Here is a 14309-nt window from a genome sequence, read left to right as displayed (position 1 = left end):
CAATTCCTACTACCACTTACTCTCTAATCCAACCATATGCCTTTGTCATAAGCCACAAAACCAAATTTATTCTACGTTTATTTTTCATCAATCATAACACCATATAAATACAAGTGAGTCCACACATAATTTATCAACACCGTAATCTAGAGTTTGTGTTTAAAGAATAATATTCCCAACTAAATACACATGTGCCTACACATATCAATTAGGGTACGTGAAGAAGAAGAAGAAGATAATTATGACTTTTGGGTTTCTATGAAGAAGCGTGAGAGAAAGGGGAAATGAGAGAGAGAAAAAAAAAAGAAGGTAAAAGAGTATTTGCACACTTGACTTACTATTAGAATTGTCCTAATTAGTGTTTTGGTTGAAAATGAGAAAAGTGTTATCAAATGGTAATAAATGTTTCAATTTCTCTAACTAGAAATGTAAGGTTGTCATTCCAACAAGTAAATCTGACTCTACTTACAATTCATATAAATAAATAAAAATACTAAAATAATCAGAACATAATATGTTTTTTTTTGTTATAGAAAACTAGGCTATTTTTATTTAAAAACCAAGAGGACAATTACACCAACAGAGGGCCAATCCAAAAAGGAATAGCCTCAAAACAAACACCAAAAATCTAGAAGCCTACAAATATGGCTAGTGTACTTAACAGAGAAATGAAAAGGTAGCGTCTTGCAAATTACGAATGTCGTTGAGGATCGCTTCAGGCTCGTCGAGACTGGGATTGCGATTCAGTGTCTCTCAACTAAGAGTTTTGAGTTAGACTCAACTACAATCTTGGAGAGACCTTGGCATTTCACATCTATGGGACTCAGGGCCGGCCCAAGACATACTGAGGCCTTAAGCGAAAATAAATAATTAGGCTTTATTTTTTTAATGTAAATAGTCCATAACCTCTTATTATTGTAACATTTTAGTCATCACTAATTCTTTTATTGATCACTAGGTTTATAATTTATTGAGGCCATAACATTTTGCTCCTTTTTATTATTATTTTTCTCTATATATATTTTTTTCATCATTTTGGTCAATAATTTATTAGTACCAATTCATTTTTTTTTTTTTTTTTTTCCTGGATTGGGTCACGTACTTTTTGTTATGAAGGTGAGCCATGTACTTGACTTTGATTGGATGAATGTTGGTATTTGTGAGAGGGTGTGAGAGAGGAGTCAATGACAAAAGAGAAAGAGCAAAAATATAATTAAATATAGGATTCCACAACTCAAACGCGGACGTCTTATCAACATAATTAGAGAAATACATTTATTTGTGGGCTTATTATTTTTCAAAAGGGGCCTTTTTGGGCTTAATATTTTTCAAAAGGAGATGAGTCTTAAACAACTGCTTATGTGGCCTACTACTAGGGCCGGGCTTGATGGGACCCCGCCTAATTGCGAGAACTTCCCCGTGTCGGGTCGAGCCGCATCCTCGGCACTTGGGGCCAAATACATCAATGATCATTCCCTCATCATTTGTGAGAACTCCACCAACACCGCAGCCTGAGTTGTTTGGGTGGAAAGTTGCATCAATGTTGAGTTAGTCGTACCCCGGCAAAGGAGTGACGTGTTGCTGGTCAGGTCAGAGTTCGTCGCTGGTCCGGAGCACATTTATAATGTCTTGAACTCACAATGGTGGTTCTTAGTTTTGTTAACGAGGTTGTCTATCGTGATTCCAAGTTCAAACTAGGGGTATCCCATGACCCATTTTTCAAGATGAAATCTCCCACCCGCCACTCTTTGTTCATTGGTCGTGAAATTAGAGTAGATTTGTTCAAGAGTTGTTGGCCCAGAAGTCTATTCCAGAAATAGGAGAATTAGGAGTTGTTCCTTCAACTTTTGGATTCAAGGAGGACTAGCTGTTGACATATTTACCCCGAATAATTCGGATGATCAGCGCCTCCAAATTTTGGATAATCCGCCATCCCCGTTTGGCCACCATAGCTTTCTCACTAATGATCTCCAAATGATAATTATAAATTTTAAACTCATATTTGCATATATATAATTATAGGAGGAACCTACTTAAATTTAGCGAAAAAATGTGCAAGAAATATCCTCGGTACAAAACTTTCCCAGCTGAGATTGTTCGACCGTGCTTTACCCATTCGACTTAGCACTCGGGGTGAAAAGCCCTGCCATACAGGGTCTATCATAGAGTTGAGAACGAAGCCTCACTGAAGCCGACTACTTTATCCGCTTTGACTGTATTAACCTCAATGCATAATAATCTCCGGCACATAATTGGACTAGGCTAATCTCAGTATAGTGAAGAGATTAAAAAGAAAGTGGGAGAACAGAAGAGTTAAGTTAGGCTATTCCAGCACATAGCTGAGTTTAATAGTCTGAAACTTCATAATTAGTTATCTACATTATAAACTTGAATTCCATAAGCTTAAGAAGCTTGTATTTGCATCACAGAGAACATAACAGTTGCGTATTATGATATTACCGTGAAACAAAAAACACATGACATATAGCAAAAAAGAACGGAGAAAAGCAGATCAAACAAACTAAGATTATTGAGTCTAAATAACGTCTTCAAATCCTCTTCTGATAGCAATAAAGTCTTGGACTTGGGAGGAGAAGAGAGAGAACGAAAGAGGAAAGACATTAGCTCAAAAATCTCACCTCTTGTTCCGACTCCTCTTCCTCCGATAATAAACCACGCAAATAAAAACAAACTAAGACTACCGAGTCTAAATAACGTTTTCGAATCCTCTTCTGAAAGCAATAAAGTCTTGGACTTGGGAGGAGAAGAGAGAGAGCAAAAGAAGTAAGACATTAACTCAAAAATCTCACCTCTTGTTCTAACCCCGCTTCCTCCGGTCAATAACCATGCATATAAAAACAAAACTAAACCAACCATATAGAGGTGTCCCAAAAGAAAACTATAACGGTATCTCAAAAAAAGCAACGGTAACATTACTGAGCGACTCCGAGCCATTTGGTGAAGACATCAAACTCGGTGTAATCGCTGTCGGAGATCATAGTCTTATACCACGATTTCCCTGCCGCCCTGATAGCCAATGCCTCGTCCTGACACAAACAAAGCAACAACGACCCATTATTGCATATACATACACAGCGATCATATACAAAACAAAACATAAGCTAACACAATCAATCACATATATAGTGTTACCTTTGTCACGGGCTTCCTCTTCTTCTCGAGCTTCTCCTTCTTGGCCTTGACTCTCTCGGCCTCTGCCAAGAGAGACATCCTGCGAGCGGTCTTGGCGTACGGGTTCAACCTGAGCATGGTGTTGAGGTTCTTCAGCGGGTTCTTCTTCATCGGAGCCCTCTTGAACTCCCTCTTGATCGGCCTCACAACGCTCTGAATCTCGTCAGAGTTGATGATCCTGGCCAGATCAGCGTTGGCCATCTTCGCCCTGGGAAGAACGTAGCCCTTCTTCTTCTCCGAAGCCTTGTCAAAGGTCCCGAAGATCGAGTCGAGCTTCTCGAAAGCCGACTTGGTCCAGATGACCAAACGACCCAAATGCCCTCCGGGGGCGAGCTTCAGAAGGCTAAGCCTCTCCACGTTCACGATATCCACGCCGGGAATGTTACGGAAAGCCTTGACGAGCTTCGCTCCCTCGCCAGAGTAGACGATCAGAGGTCCTTTCCTTCCAATGTACCTGCGGTTCCTCATCTTACCTGTCGTAGGTTTAGCACAATAACATGATATTAACACGATAATTAACAGCCAGAATTTCGTAAAACAGACAATCGCTTGTGACACAAGTAATGAACAACATTTTGAAAACAGAAACAAAAAATACAAAGGCAACTTTAACCAGGTTTAGATTAAGATGATCCCACTCTATTTAATCATCCATTAATTAAAGAGTAACAATTGCAAAAGAGCCCTGGCATACACAGTCCCAATCTTTTTCTTTCACAATGATCTCACAGTCACTCTCTATACATTCTAATTCTCTCTTTTGCTTACATTAAACACAAATGATATGAGACGTCCCATTTATACTTTACAAGCACACATAATGACTAAACAGAAATGTTAAGACTAAAAGGCAATCTTAACCTAGGCTTAGATTATGATGATCCCACCCTAATTAGCACAATAGCATGATCTTAACACGATAATTAACAACCAGAATTTTGTAAAACAGACAATCGCTTGTGACACAAGTACTAAACAACAGTTTGACAACAAAAACGAAAATACCAAGGAAATATTGACCCAGGTTTAGATTAACATGACCCGACTCTATTCATTCATCCACTAATTAAAGAGTAACAATTGCAAAAGAGCCCTGGCATACACAGTCCCAATCTTTTTCTTTCACAATGATCTCACAGTCACTCTCTATACATTCTAATTCTCTCTTTTGCTTACATTAAACACAAATGATATGAGACGTCCCATTTATACTTTACAAGCACACATAATGACTAAACAGAAATGTTAAGACTAAAAGGCAATCTTAACCTAGGCTTAGATTATGATGATCCCACCCTAATTAGCACAATAGCATGATCTTAACACGATAATTAACAACCAGAATTTTGTAAAACAGACAATCGCTTGTGACACAAGTACTAAACAACAGTTTGACAACAAAAACGAAAATACCAAGGAAATATTGACCCAGGTTTAGATTAACATGACCCGACTCTATTCATTCATCCACTAATTAAAGAGTAACAATTACAAAAGAGCCCTGGAAGATCAGAGTCCGTATTTTTTTTCACCATGATCTTTCAGTCACTCACTAAACACTCTAATTCTCTTTTGCTTACAAAATTTACACAAATGAAATTAGCGATCCTATTTATACTTTACAAGCTAGAACACAAAATGACTATACAGAAATGTTGATACAAAAAATACTCTGGCAATCTTAACCTAGGTCTAGATTAAGATAACAATTACAAAAGAGCCTTTGACCAATCAGTCCAATTTTTCTTCTTTCACAACAGTCACTCTCTAAACACTCTGATTTTCATTCTCTTTTGCTTACAAAATATTAGTGATTACAATTAGTTCCGGTACACAAAAATGAAACGAGACAAGCCAATTAATACGAAACAGAAATGTTATGACGAAAAATACTTGGACAATCTTGACCTAGGTTTAGATTAAGATTATCCTACAAAAAGAATCTTTGGCCGATCACAATCCCAGTCTTTTTTCTTTCACAATGATCCTTCTGTCACTCTCTAAACACTCTGATTCTCTTTATCTTTTCCTTATAAAATGTCAATGATTACAATTATTTCCCATACCACAAAAATGAAATGAAACGAGCCAATTTATACTTTCCAAGATTTTACAGAAAATGACAACATATATGTTGAGACGAAAAATACTCGGACAATCTTGACCTAGTTTAGATTAAGATAATCCTACCCAAATTAAGGGTAACAATTACAAACGAGCTTTTGGTGGCAATTACAATTCTTTCCAGTCCCACAAAAATGAAATGAGACGATCCAATTTATACTTTTGAAGCTAGAACACAAAATGACTAAACAGAAACATTAAGACGAAAAAATACTAGGACAGTCTTAACCTAGGTTCACATTAAGATGATCCAACCCTAAATAAAGAGCAACAATTACAAAATAGCCGTGACCAATCACAATCTTTGTTTCTTTCAGAATAATCTCTCAGTCACTCTCTACACAGATTCTCTGCTCTTTCGTTTACAAAATGTAAGTAATTACAATCATTTCCGGTACCATAAAAATGAAATGAGACAAGCCAACTTATAATTTACAACCTACCCTAGAGCACAAAAATACTAAACAGAAAAAACTAAGACGAAAAATACTCGGGCAATCCTAGCCTAGGTTTAGATTAAAATAATACAAAAGAGCCTTCGGCCAATTAGAATCCCAATAATTTTCTTTCACAGTGATCTCTCAGTCACTCTCTAAACACTCTGATTCTATTACTCTTTTTCTAAGAAAATGTTAATAATTATTTCCGGTACCACAAAAATGAAATGGGACGAACCAATTTATACTTTACAAAGTTATAACACAAAATTACTAAACAGAAATGCTAAGACAATCTTCGAATAGTAACCTAGGTTTAGTTTACCCTATTTAAAGAGAAATAATTACAAAAAAAAGCCTTTGGCTGATCACAATTCCATTTTTCTTTCACAATGATCTCTCAATCACTCTCTAAATACTCCGATTCTCTTTCCCATTTTTTTTAAATGTTAATATTTATAATTATTTCCGGAACCACAAAATGAAATGAAACAACCAAATTATATTCTACACCGCCACAACACAAAAATGACTAGATTACTACCTTTTCCCGGGCGGATGGAGCGGCTGAGCTTGGCCTTCTCAGCATCAGCATAAGCACCACACTCCTTCAACGCCTTCACAGCCGCCGAGGTCTTCTCAATCGCCTCCGTCGCGTCCGAAACCACGAGCGGAATCTCCGGAATCCCTTCGATCCTGTGTCCCCTCGCCGCGACGAGCGACGGCACCGCCGAGGCCGCGATCGCCGACACGACGGCGTACCTCTTCTGGTTCACGTTCACTCTCCGATGCCATCGCCGCCAGATCCTCGTCGGTGCGAACATCCTTCCGCCGCGGCACATGTTTCCGAACGCGGCTTGGCCGGCGCGGTGAGTTCCGCCGCCGGGAACGCGCGGAATTCGCGACACGGCGCGTCCGGTTCCCCACGACTCGGCCGAGGTCTGGTGGCCGGCTTTTCTGGAGACGGCGTAGGGCTGGCGAGAGTTTTTGGAGATTTGAGAGTGGACGAAGCTCACCTCGTCTGGTCGGATCGGGGCTTTGAAGACGTCTGGGAGTGGGAGAGACGCGGCGGCGGAGTCGCCATGGACGGTGACTAGAGGTCGCGCGGCGGAGGAAGCCATTGGTAGGGCTTGGGTTTCTTGGAGAAAAGAGAGTGAAGTGGTTTGTTCGGGTTTTTATTCTAATCTTCTAGGGTTTGTTTTTTCGTTTTCCTTAGCCTTTAATCTAATTGGGCTTTGTGGTGAGGGCTTTTGTGGCCGAAGGGAAAGGTCCTAAATATGTCATTTTTAGACTTAATTCTAAATGAACTAAATAAATTATATGCATGTATACACACTAAATAATAAATAATAGTGATTTTTTTGTAAATACTAAATGTTTGAATTTTCGTCTTCAAAATAATTAAATTCGTTTTTTTAGTCTTTTTTTTAATAAATCATTTTAAGACTTAATTATAAAATCAAAGTAAATAAAATTATATGTATATATACGCACTAAAAAAATATAATTACTTTGTGAATACTAAATGTTTGCATTTTTGTCTTAGAAATAGTCCAATCTGCATCTGAGAATCCACACAACTACAGCATAGAAGAAGCATAATAGAAAAGACCCATAGTAGGTTGACTTTTCAAGAGCGTAAAAGATGATGACATGCTTTTTGATGTGGCATACGTGGCTTAGAGATGAACTGGCTCAGTTGATGTACTGCAAACGTGATATCTGGTCTAGTAATAGTCATGTATAACAGTCGACCAACTAGTCTTCGATAAGATGTGACATCCTCAATTAGATCCCCATCTTACTTGTTCAAAGTCACCCTTGGATCCATAGGATTCTTCGTCGGCTTTGACTCCAGAAAACCTTCATCATTGAGAATGTTGATCAAGAGCCCTGTCTTTGACCTGGCTATCTTCAATCCGAGGAATTATCTAAGCTCTCCAAGGTCTTTGACCTTGAAACTCTTTTGCAGATACCTCTTGACCTCTGCTATGACACGCTGACTTGGCCCGGCAATGACTATGTCATCAATATAGAGGACTATGGTAACAAAATTATTTCCATTGCCTCGTGTGAAGAGCGAATAGTTTGCCCTTGATTGTAAAAAGCCAAACGCTAAGAGGACTTGTGAACTTCAAGTTCCACTGTCGTGATGCTTGTTTCAAGCCGTAGATTGACTTGTGTAGACGACACATTAGGCTTGTCTGAGTGGACTCCCCCTGAGTGTGGAGACCAAGTGATATGGACATATATATCTCCTCATCTAAATCTCTATTTAGAAAAGCATTGTTGACGTCCATTTGAGCTAAGCACCACCATTTAGCCGCTGCAGAGCATCTTGATTGTCACCAGTTTTGCAACTGGAGAGAAAGTTTCCGTGTAATCCAAGCCTTCTTGTTGAGTGTACCCCTTTTCCACTAGCCGAGCTTTCCTTCTTGCCAAAGTTCCATCATAATGAAACTTATTCTTGTACTGCCACCGACATCCAATAGCTTTCTTGCCTTTGGGAAGAGGCACAATGGACCATGTCTGGTAGTCTTTCAAAGCTTCGAACTCTTCACTCATTGCTGCTCTCCATTCTTTATGTTTCACATATTCATGATAAAAGACTAGTTCAAAGACAGAAGATATGGCAAGAGTAAAGGCTTTGTAAGTTGGATTCAGATTATCATATGATAAGACTTGAGAGAGATGGTGAGGAGAAGTTGTCACTGTGTAAACCAAATTACAGTGATAGTCTCTGAGGTAAGAAGGAGATTTAGATGGCCTCTTGGACTTTCTGACAACAATTTATTCTTGATTTGAATCACTGATAGGTACACAGTCTTGTGTGCTAGTGATAGGCACACAATCTTGTGGGATGGACTCTTGTGACTCTTTTCCATGGTGTTAATAACTGATTCTTCTTAATGATGTTCTCTGCATTGATGATCTCATTGTGCTCATTAATGTTGTTGTTAGTATAAACATGTACATGGCTAATATCATCATAAGAGGAATGTTTAGGAAGAACAATGTCATTAAACAAGTGAGAAGAGTTAGAGCTAGCATTGTTAGTGACAGAATATGGAAAAATGAGTTCATGAAACACTACGTCTCTAGAGATAAAAATCTCATCGCTGCTCAAGTCAATGAGCTTGTACCCTTTGACCCCATGTTTGAAAGCACATTTTCGTGCTCGTAAATCAAATTTTGTCATGTTTCCCTTCAAAGTAGAAGCAAAGGCTAAGCCGCCAAAGACCCTCAAATATATATAGTCAACCTCATTATCAAACATGATGTTGTAAGGGCTTATATGATGTAGAACAAGAGAGGAAGTTTTGTTGATTAAAAAAGCTGCAGTGAGAATACCTTAAGACCAAAAGATAATAGGCATGTGAGATTGAAATAAAAAAGCTCCGCCAACATTCAAAAGATGTTGGTGTTTTCTCTCCACAACTGCATTTTGTTGTGGGGTTTCAATGCAGGAATATTGGTGTAAATTCCTTTAGAAGCAAAATAATCATTGAACATGAGCTCTTTTGCATTATCAGACCTAAAATACTTGACAGATTTGCCAACTTGATTTTCAATCATAGTAATAAAATTAGGAACAATTTTGATGACATCTGATTTATTCTTCAACAGATAAACCCTGGTGAATCTACTAAAATCATCAACCAGAGTAAGGAAAAATCTATGTCCACTATGTGAGGTGTTATGAAAAGGATTCACGCATCTCCATGGATTAGATCCAACACATTTTTACTAGGATTGACCGAATTAGTAAAAGGAAGCCTATGTTGCTTAGCCATATGACAAATGCTACAAGGTTCAAAATTAAGAGAGGAAAGATTGAATCATAAAACATCCTTGAGAGAGACTATTTTCTTGATGGAGGGATGTCCAAGACGTTTTGGGCTGATGTAATCAACACAATAGCATTCTTGATCAACCGAGGACCAAGCGTTCCTTTGGGTTTCAGAATTCCAGAAAAGGCGTGGAATGGGAAGAAGGTAAACCTTTCTTATTTGAAAATGTTTGGTTGCTTATCCTACGTTCATATTGATGGCTTTGCTATAAATAAACTTGATCTGAAATCTAAGAAGTGTTACTTCATTGGCTATGGTGACATTGTCTCGGCTATCGTTTCTGGGATGCTGATGCAAAGAAGATTGTTCGGAGCAGGAATGTTGTGTTCAACGAAGAGACAATGTATAAGGATAAGCTAAAAGGGAGCTCGGCGAGCGAAGCTCTTGAGGGCGAGAAGTCGACGATAGATCTGAAGGACTTCTCAACGACCGAGGAGAGATCAATCCGAACTTAACGTGGTCGTGAAAGTGAAGACGAGGCTAATGATGACATAGAGTTCGAGGTGAATCAGCGGAGGACTCCAGTGACCGAGGTGCGAAGATCGAGCAGGGTAAGAAAAACGATGCACAAGTTCTCTCCGACTTTCAACTACATCATCTTGACCGACAGAGGAGAACCGAAATGCTACGAAGAGGCGATACAGGTCGATGCCTCGACCAAGTGAGAGCTCGCCATGAAGGACGAGATTGATTCGCTAATCACAAATCATACTTGGAAGTTGGCGGAGTTACCACCTGGGAAGAAAGCACTGCACAACAAGTGGGTGTACCGGGTAAAGGAGGAGAGCAAAGAAAGCCAACGGTTCAAGGCGAGGCTGGTTGTGAAAGGTTTCCAGCAGAAGGAGGGAATCGATTTTACGGAAATCTTTTCACCGGTCGTCAAGCTCGTGACAATCAGAATCGTGGTGGGGTTGATTGCTAAGGAGAATCTGCACCTTCAACAGATGGATGTGAAGACGACATTTCTTCACGGTGATCTCGATGAGGAGATCTACATGAGCAACCCGAATGTTTCGAAGTGAAGGGCAAAGATGAGTTCGTGTGCAAGCTCCAAAAGAGTCTCTACAGCCTGAAATAGGTCCCAAGGCAGTGGTACAAGAAGTTCGATAACTTCATGAAACGAGCTGAGTTCGACAGATGCGAGGCCGACCACTGCTGCTACTTCAAGAGACTTGAAGACTCCTACGTGATTCTCCTTCTCTACGTCGGCGACATGCTTATCGTAGGTGCCGACCTACACGAGCTCGACGAGCTGAAGAAGAGATTGTCCAAAGAGTTCATGATGAAAGACCTGGGAGACGCAAAGCAGATCCTCGGGATGAGGATAAAGAAGACCAGAGAAGGCATCGAGCTCTCACAAGAGGATTACGTGAAGAAGGTGCTCGCGCGCTTCAACATGAATGATGCAAGGTCAGTCAGCACGCCGCTAGCTAGCCACTTCAAACTGTCAGAGGAGCAATCGCCGGTGATGGAGGATGAGCTGGCGTACATGGACAAGATCCCCTGTGCTTCGGCCATCGGAAGCTTGATGTACGTAAAGGTGTGTACGAGGCCGGACATTGCTCATGAGTGAGAGTTGTGAACAGGTTTATGAGTAACCTGGGGAGAGAGCACTGTGAGGCTATGAAATAGATCCTCCGATATCTGAGAGGCAGCTCGAGCTCGGCGTTGATATTCAGGAAGTCCGAGCTAGGACTTCAAGGCTACATCGATGCTGACAATGGAAGCGACGTTGACAGCAGGAAAAGTACGTCTAGGTACGTCTACGTGTTTGGAGGGATGACAATCTGCTGGGTGTTAATGTTGTAGAAGATCGTGGCCTTGTCGACCTGCGAGGCGGAGTACGTGACCATCACCGAAGTCACGAAAGAGTTGATATGGCTACAGACGTTTCTGCGCGAGCTGGATCAAGACCACGACAGGAGTGTGCTATACAACGATAGCCAGAGTGTTATTCAGTTGGCAAAGAAACTGGTGTATCATGCTCAGCCGAAGCATATACCGTTGCGATACCACTTCATCAGATCGACATTGGAAGATGGGGTGCTAGTACTCGAGAAGATCGCATGCAGTCAGAATTCAGCTGACATGTTGACGAAGTCAGTGCCATATGACAAACTGAAGTTGTGCTCGACTTCAGTTGGACTCTTTGCCTGATGAGTTGATTCGCCGCTGCAAAATGGAGACACGTGATGAGATTAGTCTCCAAGTGGGAGATTGTTAGAGGTGTGGAGCCTAATATAATAGGAATGAAAAAAGTCCCACATGGGAAATGGAGAGCAACTTTGTGAACTCCAAGAGTCTATAAATAGGGGTCCATAGGGTGTATTCTATTCATCCCAACAAAAAAACACTTTAACCTAAGTGTATATTGTAAACACCTCCCCGATTTAGGTTTATAGTGATTTTGCAGCGGCAAAGTGGATGTAGCTTTCGCATTGAAAGTGAACCACTATAAATGTTTGTGTCTTTTATTTGCTATTGTTTAATTTTATTTTTTGTTTGTATTAGGAGTTTCGACAAAGAAATCCCAACAACTACTCCCAGCCCACTTTTTGCCCATTTTTATATATAATTTTACATTTTTTACTCTAAAAATTTATAAATTAGCTCTCCCTCAACTTAGTTGAATTCCTAGCTTCGTCCATACATGTATATGGATACCTCCCCAAGAATGTCAGCTATCTCTCCTTTATGCTCAGGTCCAGGTTTTGCCTCTACCCCCGAGTAGTCGAGGCCATCTACGCCGAGTCCGTTCCGGTGATACTTTCCAACAGCTACGTCATTCCTTTCAGCGATGTACTTAACTGGGACGGCTAGGACGGCTTCACGATTAGTGTCGCCGTCTCTGAAATTCCGAGACTCAAGGAGATCCTAAATCGAGTCTCGAAGGACGAGTATTAAACTTTGAAGGCTTGGCGTGAAGACAATGAGGAAACATTTCATGCTGAACCGGCCCGCTAAAAGGTTCGATACATTCCACGTTGTTCTTCACTTAATCTGGCTACAGAGGTTGAACTTCCTGAGTGCTCAACATTCATTGATTGATGTAAATTGGGATTTAGTACTTCGCTAAAAAGATCTGATACGTTTCATTAACATTATATTGTTGAATCCTATTAAAAATATCTATTGTTGAATCTTTAGATGGTTCCTTGATGAAACCTATGTTTCACTGTTTGTGTTTCTTGTAATCAAGTTTGTGATTAATCCCCAATTGTTTTTACTTCCGATGGTGGTTAAAGAAATTGGGCCATTTTTTTAAGGGAAGAAGATGTGGGTTTCTATGTGATTATGAAGCTCCCGAATCGCTACTGCCAGTGTTAAAGGATCATTGTCCCTATTGTTACCCATCGAATCGAATATTGAAAAGTTTTTTGCAGATATCATTGTCACTAATAGCACACCTGTCACAATGGCATCTCTTTTATTCAAAGTGGCGTCTTGATCAGTCTTGCTGCTTTTGAAAGCCTTTTAGAGAGGTGGTCATCAAATAGTTTGGATCTAAACGGTTCATGAGTTTTCTTTCCCAGCCCAAAGGACAGTACAAGAGCTCCAAATTCACCTATAGACATAGTTAGTCACATTAGTCCATCTCTGGAGAGGCTTTCGATAACTATATTGATAGAAAAGCGTTTCTAATCTACCCTGGTATTTATTATCCCTCTTGACCTCCAAATCCTTTACCATGGTCAATCAAACATCCTTCTCTTTTACCAGTCATAGGTACTTTAAAGGGACTTGAGCTCAGCTAATTGATTCGGAGGCTTGAACCCCTTCATCGTCGAAGACTCTGACTGTCAAGTGCAGAGTCGAAATGCCCTAGACTATGAACTCAGAGTGCTTGTTCCATATTGAATTCAATTGACTGTCTTAATAAAATGTCAAAATTTGAAATTACACGTCTTACTTTTGTACATGAGCACTAAAACGAGAACTTGAACTCAAATAGGAACCAAACGTTCGATTTTGTTGTTGATGACGCGTTACATGAAATGCTGATTTTGGAGGTTTGGGACCACGATACATTAGGGAAGCTAATTTTCTTGCACAAACCTTAAAAATCATTAATGCAAACATTGGTTTTTTGTTCTTACTATTTAGTATTCTTTTATTGCACTTTCTTTTTGTGTGGAAAATGTATCATGAAGAAATAGGGAGAGTCATAATGACATGTACAAGGGCAATACTGAAAGGGGAATTTCAGGACAGTTATCCATTGGAAGGAGTGAACTCCAGAAGGATCAATCTGCATCTCAAATGGACTCCTCGGACAATATTCCGAGATTCTTAACAGCATCATATGACCAAATTCCAATGATATTCTCTGTTATATATAGTCTGCCTTCAAAATGTTTGTATTCTGTTATCTTTTAAGTGTTTAGTTTGCAATAATTGAAGTCATATGTTTGAAGTGATGATGATTTCATGAAGATATTATTCAAGTGTTTACCATTATTCGTCTCGAAAATTTGCATGTATGATTGCGGCGTACGCATCATTTTCTTTGGAACTTTCTTGTATATGGTTAAAATAAAATGAATATCCATTAGTTCTGTAATCTTCCTCCAACCATTTGATTCTATAATGTTTTGGTTGAGTGATTTAGAGTCTTTTAAAAGGATTGAGCAAAAAATGGCTCTTTTGGCACATCAGAGAGGCCGTGAGTAGAAAAAGCGATATTAATAGTAATAATAATTTTTAT

The 14309-nt window shown here is 39.6% G+C and overlaps 1 protein-coding gene across 1 annotated transcript; it reads right to left on the bottom strand.

The window, feature by feature from the left end:
- Positions 1-2512: 2512 nt before the first annotated feature.
- LOC149405132 (large ribosomal subunit protein uL4-like) lies at positions 2513-6947 on the bottom strand. The gene is made up of 3 exons (XM_089606866.1): positions 6298-6947; positions 3154-3665; positions 2513-3047 (listed from the first exon to the last, which is right to left on the bottom strand). The coding sequence occupies exons 1-3, from the start codon at positions 6872-6874 to the stop codon at positions 2934-2936; spliced, it is 1203 nt and encodes a 400-aa protein (XP_089462992.1). The 5' UTR covers positions 6875-6947; the 3' UTR covers positions 2513-2933.
- Between the last annotated feature and the right edge of the window lie 7362 nt (positions 6948-14309).

Source organism: Urtica dioica, chromosome 2 (assembly GCF_054948205.1).
Source record: "Urtica dioica subsp. dioica isolate 48M chromosome 2, U.dioica_male_clone48M_v1_H2, whole genome shotgun sequence".
Lineage (NCBI taxonomy): Eukaryota > Viridiplantae > Streptophyta > Magnoliopsida > Rosales > Urticaceae > Urtica > Urtica dioica.
The sequence above is the reverse complement of the archived record's forward strand: the minus strand, read 5'-3'. Positions and strand labels throughout refer to the sequence as shown.